The sequence below is a fragment of the Prosopis cineraria genome, unplaced genomic scaffold (genome assembly GCF_029017545.1).
Source record: "Prosopis cineraria cultivar Desert tree isolate PC_DT_omini unplaced genomic scaffold, ASM2901754v1 PC1, whole genome shotgun sequence".
Classification (NCBI taxonomy): Eukaryota; Viridiplantae; Streptophyta; class Magnoliopsida; order Fabales; family Fabaceae; genus Prosopis; species Prosopis cineraria.
In genome coordinates, this window is record NW_026555332.1 from 3,489,987 (window position 1) to 3,506,465 (window position 16,479).

The window sequence follows — 16,479 nt, forward strand, 5'->3', positions numbered from 1 at the left end:
AATAAATTTTAATTATATTTACGTCATTTGGTCTGCAGATGAAATTCAAATTCTTTTGATCTTTTTTTCATAATATAATAAATGTCTTTAAGAGGGATCCTCATATGAGATTTTTCTTATTATAATATATATATATATATATATATATATATGTATGTATGTATGTATATGTATAATAGCATCTGCGCCCATGCAATGTCCGCTGCTTTATTAACAGGGAGAATAATAGATAGATTCAAAGGGTCCAATTAATTTAAAGTAAGTTTCAAAATGTCAAATTTTAAAAATTTATAAATTCAATTTTAATTTTGTAATTTTATTATAATAAATTTATAACTTGTATTTATTTTTTAACTATATTAAAATTTAAAAAATAAGTTATAAAATTATCCTAATGAAATTGTAAATTTCTGAAATTTAACACTTTAAAACTTACTTTGAATTAATTAATCCTCGTAGGATTTATCTATCATTCTCCCATATTAATATTAGACTAAAATACATATAACTTTTGTGATTTTAGGTCGATGGCATATAACTCCTTCAACTTTAAAAATAGAAAATGACACCCTAAGCTTTTAAATATTGTTCTTTAACATTTTACTGTTAAACTAATTATTAAATTTAACGGAAAATGCCACCTCAAACTAAAATGATATGAAATTTTAATTTCAATATTCTTATCCCATCTTTAAACGCATATATCCAATTTAAGGACATTTTTGCCAAGCTAAAATAATAATAATTCTTATTTTAATTTCAACATTCATCTCTTCTTCTACATACACTGACATGAACAACATTTATTATTATTATTATTATTATTATTATTATTATTATTTAATAATGATATTACTGTTTGCCACAAATATGATGTTATGAATGTCAAAGATATGGAGTCTCAAAAATAATTAAAGGGTTTCCAAGCTCCCTTATCTCAAGTCACTTAAGTGCAAAGAAAATGATGTAAAGGATATTTTTTATTAAGGAAGGATAGAGTACAAAATTGCAAGTATTACAACTTGTAAAACTAAAAATCTAATTCTAATTGTAGAGTACAAAGTAAATTGAATTTGAAAAAATGAATCTAAATCTATTTCTGATGTGTAGATTGTGTCTTCTTTGATTGTGTTAGTTGAGCTCCTTTTATAATCATACACCTAAGACCATTGTACTTGAAGAATCCAAAGCCTTGTGAAATATTCATGATCATCAAACATAGCCCTGCAAAATTTGTGACATGTCAAATAATGATGCCATGTACTTTCAACGATCTTTGACATCTAATCACTCTGAGTTTTAAAGGTCACACTTCCAAATACATGTGTGGCACAAAACTTCTTTTAAAAATGGGTCGAGCCTTATCTTTATTTAAGTATTGGGCTTGTCATTTTAGTTTTTCTTTCTCTTCATAATTTTGAGCTTGATGTTTCATTTTAAATCCAAGCAATTACTTCTTTTATTTTCTACATATCTAAACTCTATATTAAAAAACATTATTTAAGTGTAAAGTTATTTTTTTTTATTACAAGATGGAAAAAAAATTTATTCTTTTTTTTAGTTGGAGGTTGGGGAACAATTTTGAAAGGGAATTAAATTCTTTGACAGACATGAACAAAGACGTCTATCTATACTTTGGTGACCTCAATTAAGGGATGAAATCTTAGGAGGAGAAGCAAAGGAACAAGATATGTATAAAAGAAAATTCGTTTCACATTTACTTTACCAGATTCTAGTAAATATTAAGTTGTGATAGCATAAACAACAATTTACAACCATTAACCATATATGAATGCTTTTGAATGTGTGTGATAATATATAATGGTGTTCGTGTGCTGAACTCAAGCAGGTGTGAGTAGTAAATATTTTAATCATTAAGCAAGCGATTACGAACAAGGACGTACCTATATTTAATGTAGAGGGGGGCAATTATCTCCCCCACAAAAAAATTATTTTGATTGATTTTATATGTAAAATTATATAAATGATTCCCTATATTTAGCGATATTAATTATAATGCCCCATAAAATGTGTGTGTGTGTGTGTGTGTGTGTGTGTGTGTGTGTGTGTTGCCCCACGTTTTAAAATGTCTTGGTCCATATCTGGCAAGGGAATCAAATCCCGACTCTTGCAAATTAAATGCAACAACTTTTAGAAACTGTACATACTCTTTGCCTTAATATTCCACAGAGATAAGCTCTTTTGTAATTAAGCAGCCGGAGTCTATTCTTTGTTATGCTTTGCAAAAAAAATATTATGCCTCTAATAATAATTTCTATGTCTCTATCTAGAATAAATAAGTAAATTATTTTTTAAATTTTAGATCAACTAACATTATAGACTTTAAACTTATTTATTGTATAAATTATTCCTTTAACTTTTGAAAACGATGCAATTTGATCCCTATTGTTGACTAAAGTTAACTTTGACAATTAATTAAATAAAAAATAATGTAACAATTACATAAAATGACTAAAGAATTACAATAAAGAAAAAATTACATACAATAATCCAAAAAATTACATGAAGGACCAAAATATTTTTGGTTTTTTTTTATTTAATTTTCAGGTCCTTTTCTTACATCTTTATATCAACTAATGGCTAAAGTTAATTTTTTTTAATGGGCTAACAGCAAAAGCTAGATTACACCATTTTCAAAAGTTGAGAAAACTATTTGCATAATAAATGAGTTCAAATTCTATGATATTATTTTTAACATAAAGTTCATAAGATAATTTGCTCATTTACCCTTCTATCTATGGACAAATTTTTATAGGAGGATTTGTTTCTATTTAATGAGACAAATTACAAGATCCGTGGAGTATTTACTATTTTTTTGCAATATGCTCCTAGTAAATATATGAAATAATTTGCTAGAAATGCTGTTTTCCCCAATAAATGTTAGCAAATACTCCCTAATTATCATTGTCCTTGCAAAAATGTTTCACAATAATGTGGGACAAGAATACGGACTATTTTTTTTAGGACTATATCATTTTTGGAGAGTAAATTATTTACCATTTTATTAGACTGATATGTCCTTCCTTATAGTTGGATGCATGGGTCTCAATAGCAATTAATGGAATGAATGATAGCTGAAGTTTAACGTTGACAAAGAAATATTGAATGCGTGGAAAATACTCCACCCCTTTTATTTTTAGACTACTTTCAACATATTTCAATTCATTAAAATGTAAAGAATATCTTAAAACATATTAATATTATCTAAAAAAAGTAACAAGTTTTCAATTTTGTTCTTAGTAAATATATACTTCTTCTGTTAAAAAATATAAAAGTATTTTTTTAAGTGTGATGTTAAAAGATATTACAAGGCATTTTTTATCTTTTCAAGCATAATTAGTGAGAATTTTTCAACACTTAATTAGGGGTATAATTAATAAGATTTTTTTAATTGAGATATCTTACGAAATAGTTATGAATATAAAAAGAGTATGTAATTTTAACAATAATCAACTAACTCATTGAAGGTGTAATGCAATTAAAAATATCTTATAATATTAAACAAACAAGAATACTTTAACAAAATACACTCTCTCCTCCAACATTTAATAGAAATAACAATGAAAAAGTCAATGACAAACTTTTTATGAATAAGATTAAAAAAAATTTACCTTATAAATAAAATAGGAGGAAGTATAATTCATATAGCGGCCTACTGGGACAGATAACATCACATAATGAGCCGCTTAAACAAACTTGATGGCATAACTAATAGGACGACTATAGAGGTATCTAATTTGATTGATGTGTTGAGAATTAATGCTAAAGAGTATTTTTTTAAGTTTTACTTAATTTAAAATATATATACCAATTATATACTTACTTTATCATATTATCGTTAAGTAATTTATAAAGATATTTTAAATAAATCAAATATTATATTTATTTCAATCAAGAATATGGTTGAAAAGATATGAAATTTTTTTAAAAATCAATATTATAACTAATTTTTTTAAAAAAATATAAATTAGTTAATCAGGAGTGAATATATTGAAGTGATCCATTGATTGATATCTTCCTTATTTCTCCATTTCCAGATCCTAATCAATGCTTCAATTGCAATAATGTTCCTATATTTTGGATTAATCTATATTTTCTCTATTTTTTTATAAGAGAAACTATCACTTTTTACTTATTTTTTTAAATAAAAATTTATATATTTTAATAAGTATTTATTACACATTTCTTAAATCATCCCTTATAGTTTACATTAATGAAAAATAATTAATACATGCTTATGTTGAGTAATATAGGGTATTTTAGTCTAAATTTTTTTACTTTCAGACATAATTATTATGGTTAACTAATTTTCTTAAACTATATAATATAATTTTTTTCTCTTATATATAAAAATGGAGGGAGCATATGTAGCAAAAACACAGGCTCACATGTTATTCATCTATATATACGTGTGTGGGTTAATTATTGGGATAATACTAGTTACATCGTAAAATATTGAATTAATTACTGTTATGTCTCTTTTTAAAACAATGAATTAAAAATATTTATTCAAATAATTTTAAATTCAAGAATTTCAATAATAAAAAATATTTAAATTTTAAATATAATGATATTAGATTTTAATTAGAATTTGTGTTTATAAATTGCTTGAATTATTTGTAAATTGCTTGAATCGATGTATTTTCAATTCATTTATTTTAAAAGATGTGTCAGAAATCTCAATATCATTAATTCAATCTTTTAAAACATAATTATCATTATCTTTTATTGTTTAGGCACGAGTCATTTTCAGATTAGTTGTTGTCGAGCTTATTCTTATCATCATCGCTTGCTCCTCGTCATAGTTGAGACGGCTTCTGCAGCTAATTAGGAGGCACTTTAATACCATTTTTTATACAAAAAAATAATAATTTCCAATACAACTTTTCTTTTTGGCCCAAAATACAAATTTTCAAAATTAATTTTCCCCACATAAATAATTATATGAATAAAAATTAATTCACAGGTTTTTATAGATTTTATCAATTTTGAATTAGATCTTTGTAATTTATGTTGTTTGAATTGAAGCTTTAAAGTTTGATGGGTTAGATATATTAATCTTTAAAAATTAAAATTAGTAATAATTGATTAATATTTGCAAAATAAAAATAATTTAAAAGTTTATAAAAAGTTTGACGTAATGCTTTTGATTAAAAAGAAGAAAAAATTGATTTAATACAACGTTTACATTTTGTATAAACATTCTACATGCACAAAAATTATTTGAAAGACATAATCTAATTATATTAATTTTGAGTGATAAAACATAGTAAATAATTTTAAAATTATTTAATTTTATAAGAAAAATTTAAAAGTTTCTAATTTCATTTTTTAAAGATGTTAACCTTTAAGGATTAAAAATTTTAACAGATCAAATTATGAGGATTTAATTCAAATAAAATACTACTATCATGACCTAATTCAAAATTGAAGCAAGTTATAAGAATTTGCAGATTAATTTGTCCTGGATAAATTGATTTTCAGATGGCCATATATTTTTCAATGATGATCTTTAAATTGTTTCTTTTTGGTCCACAAAAGATATTTAAATTGTTTCTGTGGTCATGCATTAATTTAATTTCTCTTTCTAATTTTTTTTTGGACATGTTATTGGCTATAATTGAAAATCTAAACTTCAGGTACGACTTCTGTGTGTGTTGGCCGAAAGCCAAAGACGGATGACTTTTGAAGTTGGTCACTCAAGAGTCATCACCGAAAATTAAATTGGCGGTGCTTTTTAATTGGAATAAATTCGAACTCTCAATGTTAAGTGTCTTTTCATTTGTTTTTCCTTTATAAGGAATTTAATGAAATAAAAATATTTGATTTATTTTTTTACTAGCAAAAATATATTTAAGTTCAAATTTATATTTTCTGATTTTAGTATTGGAGCCCGAAATTAAATGAGTGGCTCGTCCTTTATTTGTTTATATTTTAAATTTCTATATAATATTTTTCTAAATTTTTTTATGAATATAGTATAGGTATATTTTAAAAATTCAATAAGAAATATAAATTCTTAAATGTAAATGAAACTTTTTTTTGGGTAAATGAAACTTATAAATTATCAATGTTAATAGTGAAACTGTGAAATCTATGAGCTGTGCAAATATATGAGTTAACAGTGCGTGTATAAATATATATATATATATATATATATAATATAAGATAAGGTAGTCAGCTCATTGTCTATATGAATCCAGTTACGAATGGATCAATCATTAAATGATCAGTAAAGATATAAATCCAAAGATATGATCAAAATCATGGTCAAACAAATCATAAACAAAATATTTTATTAAATCAATTAAGATACAAGGTTAATAATTACCTGTTTAAAGAGTGGACAGGTTGACCTGAATTTTAATATTATGATATATGCGAATGCATGGCTTTGAATATTTCTTGTCTAATCGTGTCTAAGGTGACAATACAAGAAAATAATTCTGGTAATTCTGGTAATATTACAAGTAGTTTTTTTTGGGCCAAAAAAGACAATTTTATTAATGAAAAAGATATATATATATATATATATATATAGATATAAAAGGATAATGTTTTTCCATTATAGAATGAACAGTGGTTGTATGGTCTTCCATGGAATTGCGGCTCTAAAGTTGATGTTCTTGAATTTATGTGAAGTTCTTGTTTAATTATATTTTTCTTATTTTATTATTTTACATAAAATATAAAATATTTTTTCCTTTTTTAAAAAAGACAAATTTGAAAGAAATTTATAGATTTCAATTTTAGAAGATTTAAATTATTATCTGCTATATCATAGTTTTTTTCCTTAATTCTACAAGGATCTTGTATTATTTTCAAAAACATAATATGCATATGGAAAAATTATGATGTGATCATTAGATAAAAATTTTTACTTATAGTAAATGATTATGGGTTGACTGTGGAATAATAGTAGATTAACCAGTGATTACATTAAATGCCTATGAACTTGGTCTTTTTTTTTTTGGCCAGTGCCTATGCACTTGGTTGATAAATCCTTTTTTTGTCTTTTTAATTATGTAGAACGAGAGAAAAGAAGAGTGACTGGAGAATCGAGTGAGAAGTTACCATTTGCAATTAAAAAAAAAACGTAAAAATAAAAGAGAAAATTTTACTACAGACCCTAGACCAGAGAAGATGATGATGATGATAAAAAGAATACTTAAACTTCTGAAACATCACTGCAAATTTAGAATACTAAATTAAAATTAAAATACTCTAAGGAATGATAAGGTTGTCTCTATTAAAATTATTTAACACGACCTATTCGTATTCCTACTATATATTGTTCATTAGCCTTTAGATTATTATTCATTGCAACACTTTTATTTGAATTAATTTTAAGTATTGTTTTCATATTAGGACGGCTTGTTTGTGTCCCTATCTTACGTGGTTCATTACCTTCTAGATTGTTATTTATTACCATACTTCACTTAAATTAATTTTAAGTATTACTTTCATATTAGCATGACTTATTTGTGTTCATATTGTATATTATTCATTACCTTTCAGATTGTTGTTAATTACTTTATTTTATTTATTTATAGCCTTACATATTTATAATTCAATTTTTTCTGTTAAATTTTTTCTTCTCTTTCAATAGGGATAATCTCATCATTTTTCAAATAATTTTAATTTTAATTCAGTACCCTAGACTTTCAATAAAATTTTAAACATTCCAGGGTTCTCTTTTTTACTATCCCTAGTTTAGGAGTCTTCAATGAAATTTTTCCAAAACAAAATCCAGTTGAAGTTGAGTTGGGAATCATATAAGCAACTTGATGATAAGGATAAAATTATAAATGATGGAAGGTTTAGAGATTGAGTTATATTTGAATTAAAAATTCAAGAACTAAATTATCTTGAATCATAATTGAAAAATTGAGTTTTAATGAAGTGAAATAAAACTTCAAGGAATAATAGGACCAAAAAAAAAAAAACATAATGGGTCTAGAGTCAATGTGAGGGGCTGAAGATTGAGAATGGACCTCATAAGCAGTCTCATTGATTTGGGCCATTTGATAGTTATGGGTATTATAGCAAATGAAGTTTTTTTTTTTCTTTTTTTAAAATATAGAAGGGAGAATAAAGAAGAATGTAATATCTTTAAAAACAAATGTGGATTTTAGGGAGGATAACAAGTTGCTATATAAATTTAGTACTCCACTACAAAAAAAAAGTCATTTTTAACGAAATTACACCTCAATATATAAAATAGTTAATTATCTTCAAACTAATATTATCTTTTTATATTTACACCCACTTAATAGGGTATTTTAATTTAAAATAAATGTAAAATAATTTATTTATTAGAAAAAAAAATTAAAAAAGCATTTAATTACACCTTAAAATATTAAAAATATTTTATATTTTTTAACAGAAAGAATATTTTAAGAAAGGATAACACATTCTAAAATAAACAAGTTATTGTTTATTGAATAAAATAAATTTTGGCTTATATTCAAGTACAACTAAGGATAACACATTCTAAAATAAAAAAAAATTGATGCTTATGTTTACCTTTTTAAATATTGAAAGCACGTACGATAAATAAAAAATATAATTATTTATTCTTCTATTGTCATATTTATTTATGTTCAGGGAGTTAAAAAAATATAATTACTTATGCTTGAAAAAAATTGAGAAGTGGGTCAAATATTTTTAATTAATTTTTAACCCCACATGTCAATTTTTTTTTTAAAAAAATCAAACGTATTAAAATCTTTTTCTTTTTCATTTATCTTCTCCAATCAAATTAAGGGTTAGTGTTCCCATATATCGTATGGGTATAAAATCTAAAATGAATAACATAAATCTTATCCCTTGCAAAGCAGAGGATTCATTAATTTTTAGTTCCAACTCGTACTCATCAAGAGAACCTAACCCTTTGGTTGGATGGGAAGAAAAGTTGAGAGAAAAGTAAATGAGAGAAAAGAAAATGGAGAGAAGAGAAAATTGAAAAGAAAATATTATCACTCCTCCTGTATGGATGGACAGGAGAAAATAGGAAGGAAAGAAAATAAACAGATATCATAATGATTATAATGCCTTTATATCAAAATATATCATGTTTCATATAATTATATTCATAAAAATAAATTGAAAGCAGAAATTATATTAAAATTAACATAATCAAATTAATTTAAAATCAAATTATTTGTTAGAAATATATTTTTATATTATATTTTAAAATCAAATAATTAAAATTAAAGTAATGTAATTTTGGACACATGAACCAGCCAATGGCTAAACTATTTAATTAAATAGTTAAACTAATGTAATTCATGACCATAAAAGTTGATATTTATAAACCAAACTATTTAATTAAAATTAAATTAATATAATTAAGTAGCCTCTTGAGAATCAGAGCATGCAATAAATGAGGGAGACATAGGGTAGATGGTGGAAAAAAAAGTTTACTCCCAAAATCTTTTCACTTTTGAAAAGAAAAGTTGGCAAAAAAATACACTAGGTCCTACACTCTATTTTCCTTCCACTTTTTCCTTCCTCTCATTTTTTTCCCCCCTATCCAAACAAGGAGAAGTTTATTTTCTCTCCTATTTTCTCTCCATGTTTTTTTCCTCTCATGTTTTTTTTTCCTAACTAAACAGAGCATAAAAGTTAAGCTAGGATGGGCTTATCCTTAAGACCAAATTTTCCTGCAAATAATTGGCTCTTGACATTTGCCCTTTCTACATTTTTTTGGGTACAATTTTAATGTTATAAAATACTAAGGGTAGAGCTCATACGGCCCATTGAGTTTCAAAGAACAGTTAGGGAGAAGTCCTGAGAAGTAATGCACTCCTTTACTTTTATTTATAAGATAGAAAAAATATTAATTTTAATTTTATTTATAAGACACTTCAATAATTTTTTATATTTATTTTTATTTTTCTGCTCCTTATTAAATGTTAGAAAAAAATATTAAAAATATTTTTTTTATCTTCGTTGGAAATAAAGGTGAAAATTTATTAAATTTTAAAATAAAGTTAATAAAATTTAAAACATTTCTCAATTTTAGTGAAACATATGCTAAATGGGATTTATAAATAAGGATGAAGTATATTTTATAGTATTAAAATTTGGGCCAACTTAATTGATTACAAATTGATAAACTATCCATGCCTTAATTAGTTCAATAAAATATTGATGTTTTGTTTGATTATAATTTAACTATAATTTTAACCATTAACTATGCCTCCACCTATTCAATGTCAAATTCGATTTTTTAATACCTTGGTAGGATTATCCAATTATATCCAATGAAATCGGTGACTTGACAGTTCAATGGCGCTCTTATCTCTTGTGAATTTTATATTGGAATAAAAAACAACAAATAAAATTATGTGTTTGACGAATTAATAAATTAAACCGCCTACAGCATTGTATATAGAGGAAAAATGGTATACAAATATAGAGAGCGAAACCGGATCAATATTTAAGCAACGAAAATAAATAAACTGGATCAATCTAATCAAATAGCTAATGCAAGTGTACATAACATTTTATTCGAAATCAAAGCTAGCCGATAACAAGCTGCGCTTGAGGAAGCATGTATATGATCCTCAAAATATAAACCTTAAACTTTATAATCTTAGATCCCAAACCCTAAAACATAATGTCTGCATCTTACCACATCATGCTTTATTATTGTAAATTAAAAATCTTATAAATATATCTACTGACATGAAACTGGAGGATTAAGCAAAGCAAATCGGAGAAATTCTTCATCTTCTTCTAAGACAGCCATATTTTCTTCTGGCATAGTGATCCAAGCCTCTAGCCCTTGACTTGTATCAATCAGAATAACACTATCAGGAACTGTTTCCTGTGTTCCCCCTCTAAAACCTACCCACAATGGCTTTCCAGCTCCAAAATCCAACTCATTGAAACCCAAATTAAGCCAACTTGAGAACACGAATGCGATTGGCTTCTTCTTCTCTATCCCTTCCAGCAACAGCTCTCCAAACTCATCGCTCTGCAGAAAATCAGGGTCCATTTGAATCCTCAAGAACAAGTCTTTATTGATGCTTCCTATCTTCTGTCTCGTGGTTTTCACCAAGTCCTTGAGGTTAACATTATTATTGTCGTTGTCCGTGTAAGTGACTATGTCGCAAGGTATCATCGCTGGCCATACCAGGTTTCCCATGGAGTTACTGGTTAAAGGGTCGCCTCTTCTTCTTCTGACGTCCATTATGTGCATTAATATGGCTGATCTTATGCCTTTGCTTCTGCGCGCGAGGATCAGGTGCTTGGCGATGAAAGAAGACAGAACTTGGTAACGTGTAGGGTTCGCTGAAGCTCCATCATCATCATCTTCTTTTGCTTCGACTCTCAGGTTACTCATGGCTTCCTCGGTGAACACGAATCTGTAAGATATATAATATCCGTCAGTTCAGATCTTCAGAAATGCATGCAATTATATTAAGATTAATACGCACGTAGTATCAAAATTATAGCCTCGTGAATGAACAACATACGCATTTAATGAGAAATTCACATATCCTTAATTGATCTCTTAAAAAAAAAAAAAAAGAGAAGTAGATTCTTAATTATCCTTTAGCTTTTTCTCATGAATACGGGAGAATAGCGGGAAAGAGTTGTCAGATAGAGATTTTAGGCCAATTGAGTTTAACACCGTTCTCGACTTCTCGTGTGTGTCTCTTGCAATACAATAACATTATTATATATTATTATAATTATTTTATCATCCCTTATTAAAGTTAAATTGTCATAGGAAACAGCTTGCCACTAAAAGGCCTGTAGGTTGGGGTCTCTATCAAAATGGAATTGCGTGTGAACCAACGTATTACAAATACTCTCTCTTATCCTACTTGTAGATCACATTCTAGAAGTAAATTTTAGTCTAAAATATAAAATACCTTGTATTAATTAAGCTATTTTTTTTAATTTTACTATTTCTTGATTAGCATGAAGATATATAGTTTAATTATATGATTTAAAGTCAAGAATAAAAATAAAAGTACATTTCATTTTTTAAGAAAAAAACAAACCTTTTTAATATGAATGAAACAATTGAAATTGTCATACAATAAAGACCGAAGGTTTAATATTAAAACAAGATCAATTACTTAAAATAGAATGAAAAAAGTAATTTTTAAATCCTTATAGTTTCTCTCAATTTTGAATTATGTCCTTGTAGTTTATTTTGTTTTCATTGAATTCTTATAATTTGATCCATTATATTTATTAATTCCAGACGGTTAAAATTCTTGAATTTTTCTATAAAAAATAAAATTAAAAACTTTTATATTTATCAAAAGATTATATAAATTTAGAATTGATTAGATATAGTTTTTATAACTTAAAATTTATGTAATTAGGTTATGTTTTCTAAATATTTTTTATACATGTAAAATTTTCATGAAAAATTAATAAATATATATATATAAGCATAGTTTTAAAATCAAAATTTCCTTCTTTTTTTACCAAAAATATTAAATCAAATTTTCTATAAAATTTCTATAAGTGTTTTTGTTTTGAAAAAGTTAATCATTCATTAATAATTTTAACTTTTAACGATAATATTCAAAGCTGAGAAAAGCTGTAAGCAATTGAGGATTAATTTTTTGGATTACATATTTTTATTTATTAATTAACGTTAATCCACAACGTTATAAAATTTGAGCTAACATAATGTTGTCACGAACCTTCTTATGGTGGTGGTGACTTCGACCTTTGTGGGAGAAGAAATCAGACCGGCACGTATAGCAGAAATATCTCTGGGAGGGAACAAGGCGAACGCAGAATCAAAATCAGGCCACTCGATCTCCTCTCTTTTGTTCCGACAAATCGCCGACCACGTTCTCGCCAACACACGGCACGAGCTAGCGTCCATGATCGTATGAAGATTACACATTCCAATGGCCACGCCGCCGCACTCGAACGTGTTCAACTGAACCTGCAACTGAGGCAACGATTCTCCATGTGGATGAATCATGCAAGGCTGGCATGGAAGTAGCTGGTCCAGAGATTCGAGCTTTGGCGGGTCCAAAAAGTCTGACATTGAAGTGTTCACGGTGGCTTCGTAATAGAGGGCTCCTTCGTCGTTGCAGGCGACGGAAACGACGTCGTGTCTTCGGCCGGCAAGAGGGTAGAAGATGGTTAGGGTTTCTGAAAGTGAGTGCTTGAGATTATTAGGGTTTGGGAATTGGGGGTAGAATAAGATTAGTGGGAAGTAGGTATTGGGATAGAGGACGTCGAAGGAGCTGAGCTTGAACATTTTGTTTTCTTGAGGAGTGGGTTTGGATGGTTTGATGGTTTCTCTTGAAATCACTTTGATTTCCATTGCAAATAACTCGAAGACAACTTTTAGTTTGATTTCTCAGATTCGAGTCAGACAATTAAAGATCTATATGATATATATAATATATGCACACACAGCGAAATGAGTTCATGAGTATGTGTTTTTTTTTTTTTTTACTAGTAATTATTAATTAATACTAGAGGGGTTGCACAGATTATGAAATTATAACTCCATGTATGTTTTATTTAGAGCTTGAATTTAATCTATAGGAGGTTACAGAGGTGCTTGGTAACCGAGACTTGGTATAATATTATATTATAATTAAACTTCATCTGGATGGTCCATTTCCTATTATTGTTCTTTTAATCTTAAAATTCATTTTAGATGGAGAAAAAAACACAATAAATATAAACCTTTGACTGTTTAACTAATTTATATTTCTAATAAGTTATTTAATGACATTTATAATTATATATATAATTATTTTTATATTTACCTTCATTTAATAAGTTGTCTTAATTAAAAAACCTTATTAATCACACTCCTAATTAATAATTTTTTTAAATTTTTATTAATTATATTTTGAAAGACCCAAAATATTTTATATTTTAAAATGATATTTTAGAAAAATGCCATATAATTAATACCATACCGAGGGAGTAAATGATAATCTAAATTAAAAACAATTAAAATTAGAAATAAAATAGTATGATCTTTTTGATTCCATTACCTAGTATATATCCTATAAAACTTAAGAGTATTATCACCTCTCACTCAGTTTTATTCAAACTTTCACTGTATGAAATTATTATTATCAACGACAAATCCACGAGTATTTTGATGATTTTTTTGATACATTAATTTAATGTGACTGCATATGTGAGGACTCAAACTTTAGACTACAGAAGAAGTTGATTAAACTCCCACAATCTGTTGAGCCAAATGCCACTAGATTTTTTATTTTTTTTATTAAAAAAGTGCATTCATAAGCTAATCAACGATACAACGAGACAAAGTCATTTGACAAATGCCACTAGATTTTTAAACCTAAACTATCTAATCAATAACTTAATAAAATAAAATGAAATATGTCTTATAATGTTCACAAAGAGATCAGTTTAGACTTTTAGAATCAAAGTCAAATGTATTTGCATGGAACTTAAAATAAGTTACAGTACTCTGACAACTTGTGAAGAGTAAGGTTTGCTACGCTTTTTAAATTTTATATTAATTTCATTTTTTAGTTTAAAAGTTGTTCCTAAATTTTCACATCCGGATCAATAAAAGAAATTAATTGAGCAACTGAATTGATGTTATCTCCAAATGCAATGACATTCGAAGTTCATTATTAGTCTTTCAGAGAAGAGGAGTTATCAAATCAAGCTACATGGCATGCGTTGAATTCAAGATATTAAAGTTATTTGTGTTTAGCAAATTAATGCTAAACAAATTTAAATATAAACCGATTCTATCAATTAAACACTCATATAAACTATAAAGTAATTAAAAAATGGGTTTATCAATCAAATTTAATTATGAGAATTGGGTCGTATAACTGGTTAGATTGGGATATTTTAGTCACTATAATACAAACCATAGCCAACTGTTTGAGGTTATGGGCTCTCATTCAATAATGGGCCGTGCAGCCCAACAGAGTCCTCACTTGATTAATATATATGTAAGGATTTATTTATCAAAGACGAGCAAATTTAAGTCAGGATTCAGGAACACTTGTCACGACCCGACAAGTTGAATTAATAAACTGTTACGGATGTTTTGAGCAGTTTAAATAAAATGTTTTGTTCTATCACCTGTTTGATAATTATAGTTTTAGTTATCAACTTTTAAATTACTGTTTTAATATATTCAATCATCAATCCGATTTTCAATATCTTATATGCTTTTGAACAAGTAAATGGCACCGACATCGTGGGATAAGATTTCCTTCTAAAATGTTTCATGTGTAAGCAAGATTGGCATTGTCAAATTCAAGTACGTTATGTCCTCACCAAATTTTGACCTTCGTTCCTTTTTCTTTTTGGTTTAGTTGTTTATTTGGAATGACAACATATAAATTAAAACAACAAGGATTTCGTTTCAGAATGGTGTTTTTCGTGTAAAACCCAATATGCTTTTCTCAAGCACCAAACATAACATTAGGGCGCTTTCTAAAATTTATTTCCTTCATCCTGTATGCTCCCTCCCTTATTATATATGAAGTATTTCTAATCGCTTCGCATAACAATAAAAAGTTATTATTTAATTTCAATTTTATTCCTAATAATGTCACAAGTAATGTATTGTGGTGGTATGTAATAAAGCACGCTATTAATATCTCATCCTCTTTTCAAGATAAAAGCAAAAATATCTAATTACTTAAATATATTATGGCATCTTTTATATTTAAAAACAAAATAAACTTTTAAAAAAGTCTATATATAGGAATGGAGGGGGTAAGTCACAATCTAGAATAAATCTGTGATTTTATTTTATAAGTCATTTTGCATTAAGAGGCGAATCATTAATTTTTTTTTCAATTTTACCTTTTCATAATTTTTGGTGAGTAGTGAAGAGTAAAAAGTTACATGAAAGAAAAAATATTTTTAAAGATAATGCATTTAATGAGGATTAATTGAGAGATTTCTTTTATTTTTAAGACAATATCCATAATTTAACTATATCTCTCTAATTTTAATAAGTTAGTTAGAAGTGACTCATATAATATAGGATGTAGTAGTATTATATTCTTACAATGACTTTAATATATATATATATATATATATATATCCCGACAAATATTACATTGTGGTTGGTCAATATCTTATTAAATAAATTTTGCTCAAAAAAACATCTTATTAAATAAATTATATTTGAATTATTAATATTAATATTAATATCAATATAAATACATGTTGGACAGACTCCCTGCAAATGCTCGTTGAAGCCTTTGAATAGTTTATGAACATGTGCAAGCCTTTAATTTATTAAACCCAAAAAGTAATTTCAATTGAACAAAACATTAATTAATTAATTACTCTTGTTTTCAACGCTTTCAAATTGCGGCAACCTTATTCTACCGGATTAAGAATCAGTAACTCAATAAGTGTAAAAGACGGGTCCCTGCAGCATGTTCCAAGGTCTCCCACTACAAGTTATTTTATTTTTAAAATACTATATCCAGATTA

At 26.6% G+C, this 16,479-nt stretch overlaps 1 protein-coding gene across 1 annotated transcript; it reads right to left on the bottom strand.

Annotated features, from left to right (window-relative positions):
* Nucleotides 1–10,505: 10,505 nt before the first annotated feature.
* On the bottom strand, nucleotides 10,506–13,336 carry LOC129321515 (stemmadenine O-acetyltransferase-like). Its single transcript, XM_054967299.1, has 2 exons — nucleotides 12,699–13,336; nucleotides 10,506–11,396 (listed from the first exon to the last, which is right to left on the bottom strand). Exons 1-2 carry the CDS (start codon nucleotides 13,334–13,336, stop codon nucleotides 10,706–10,708), a joined length of 1,329 nt encoding a protein of 442 aa, XP_054823274.1. The 3' UTR covers nucleotides 10,506–10,705.
* Nucleotides 13,337–16,479: the final 3,143 nt, after the last annotated feature.

Coding starts and splice junctions, on each gene's coding strand:
- LOC129321515 (XM_054967299.1), bottom strand. CDS start 13,336: ATGGAAATCAAAGTGATTTCAAGAGAAACCATCAAACCATCCAAACCC. Junction 11,397..12,698: donor GTCACCACCACCATAAGAAG/GTTCGTGACAAC, acceptor TATATCTTACAG/ATTCGTGTTCACCGAGGAAG.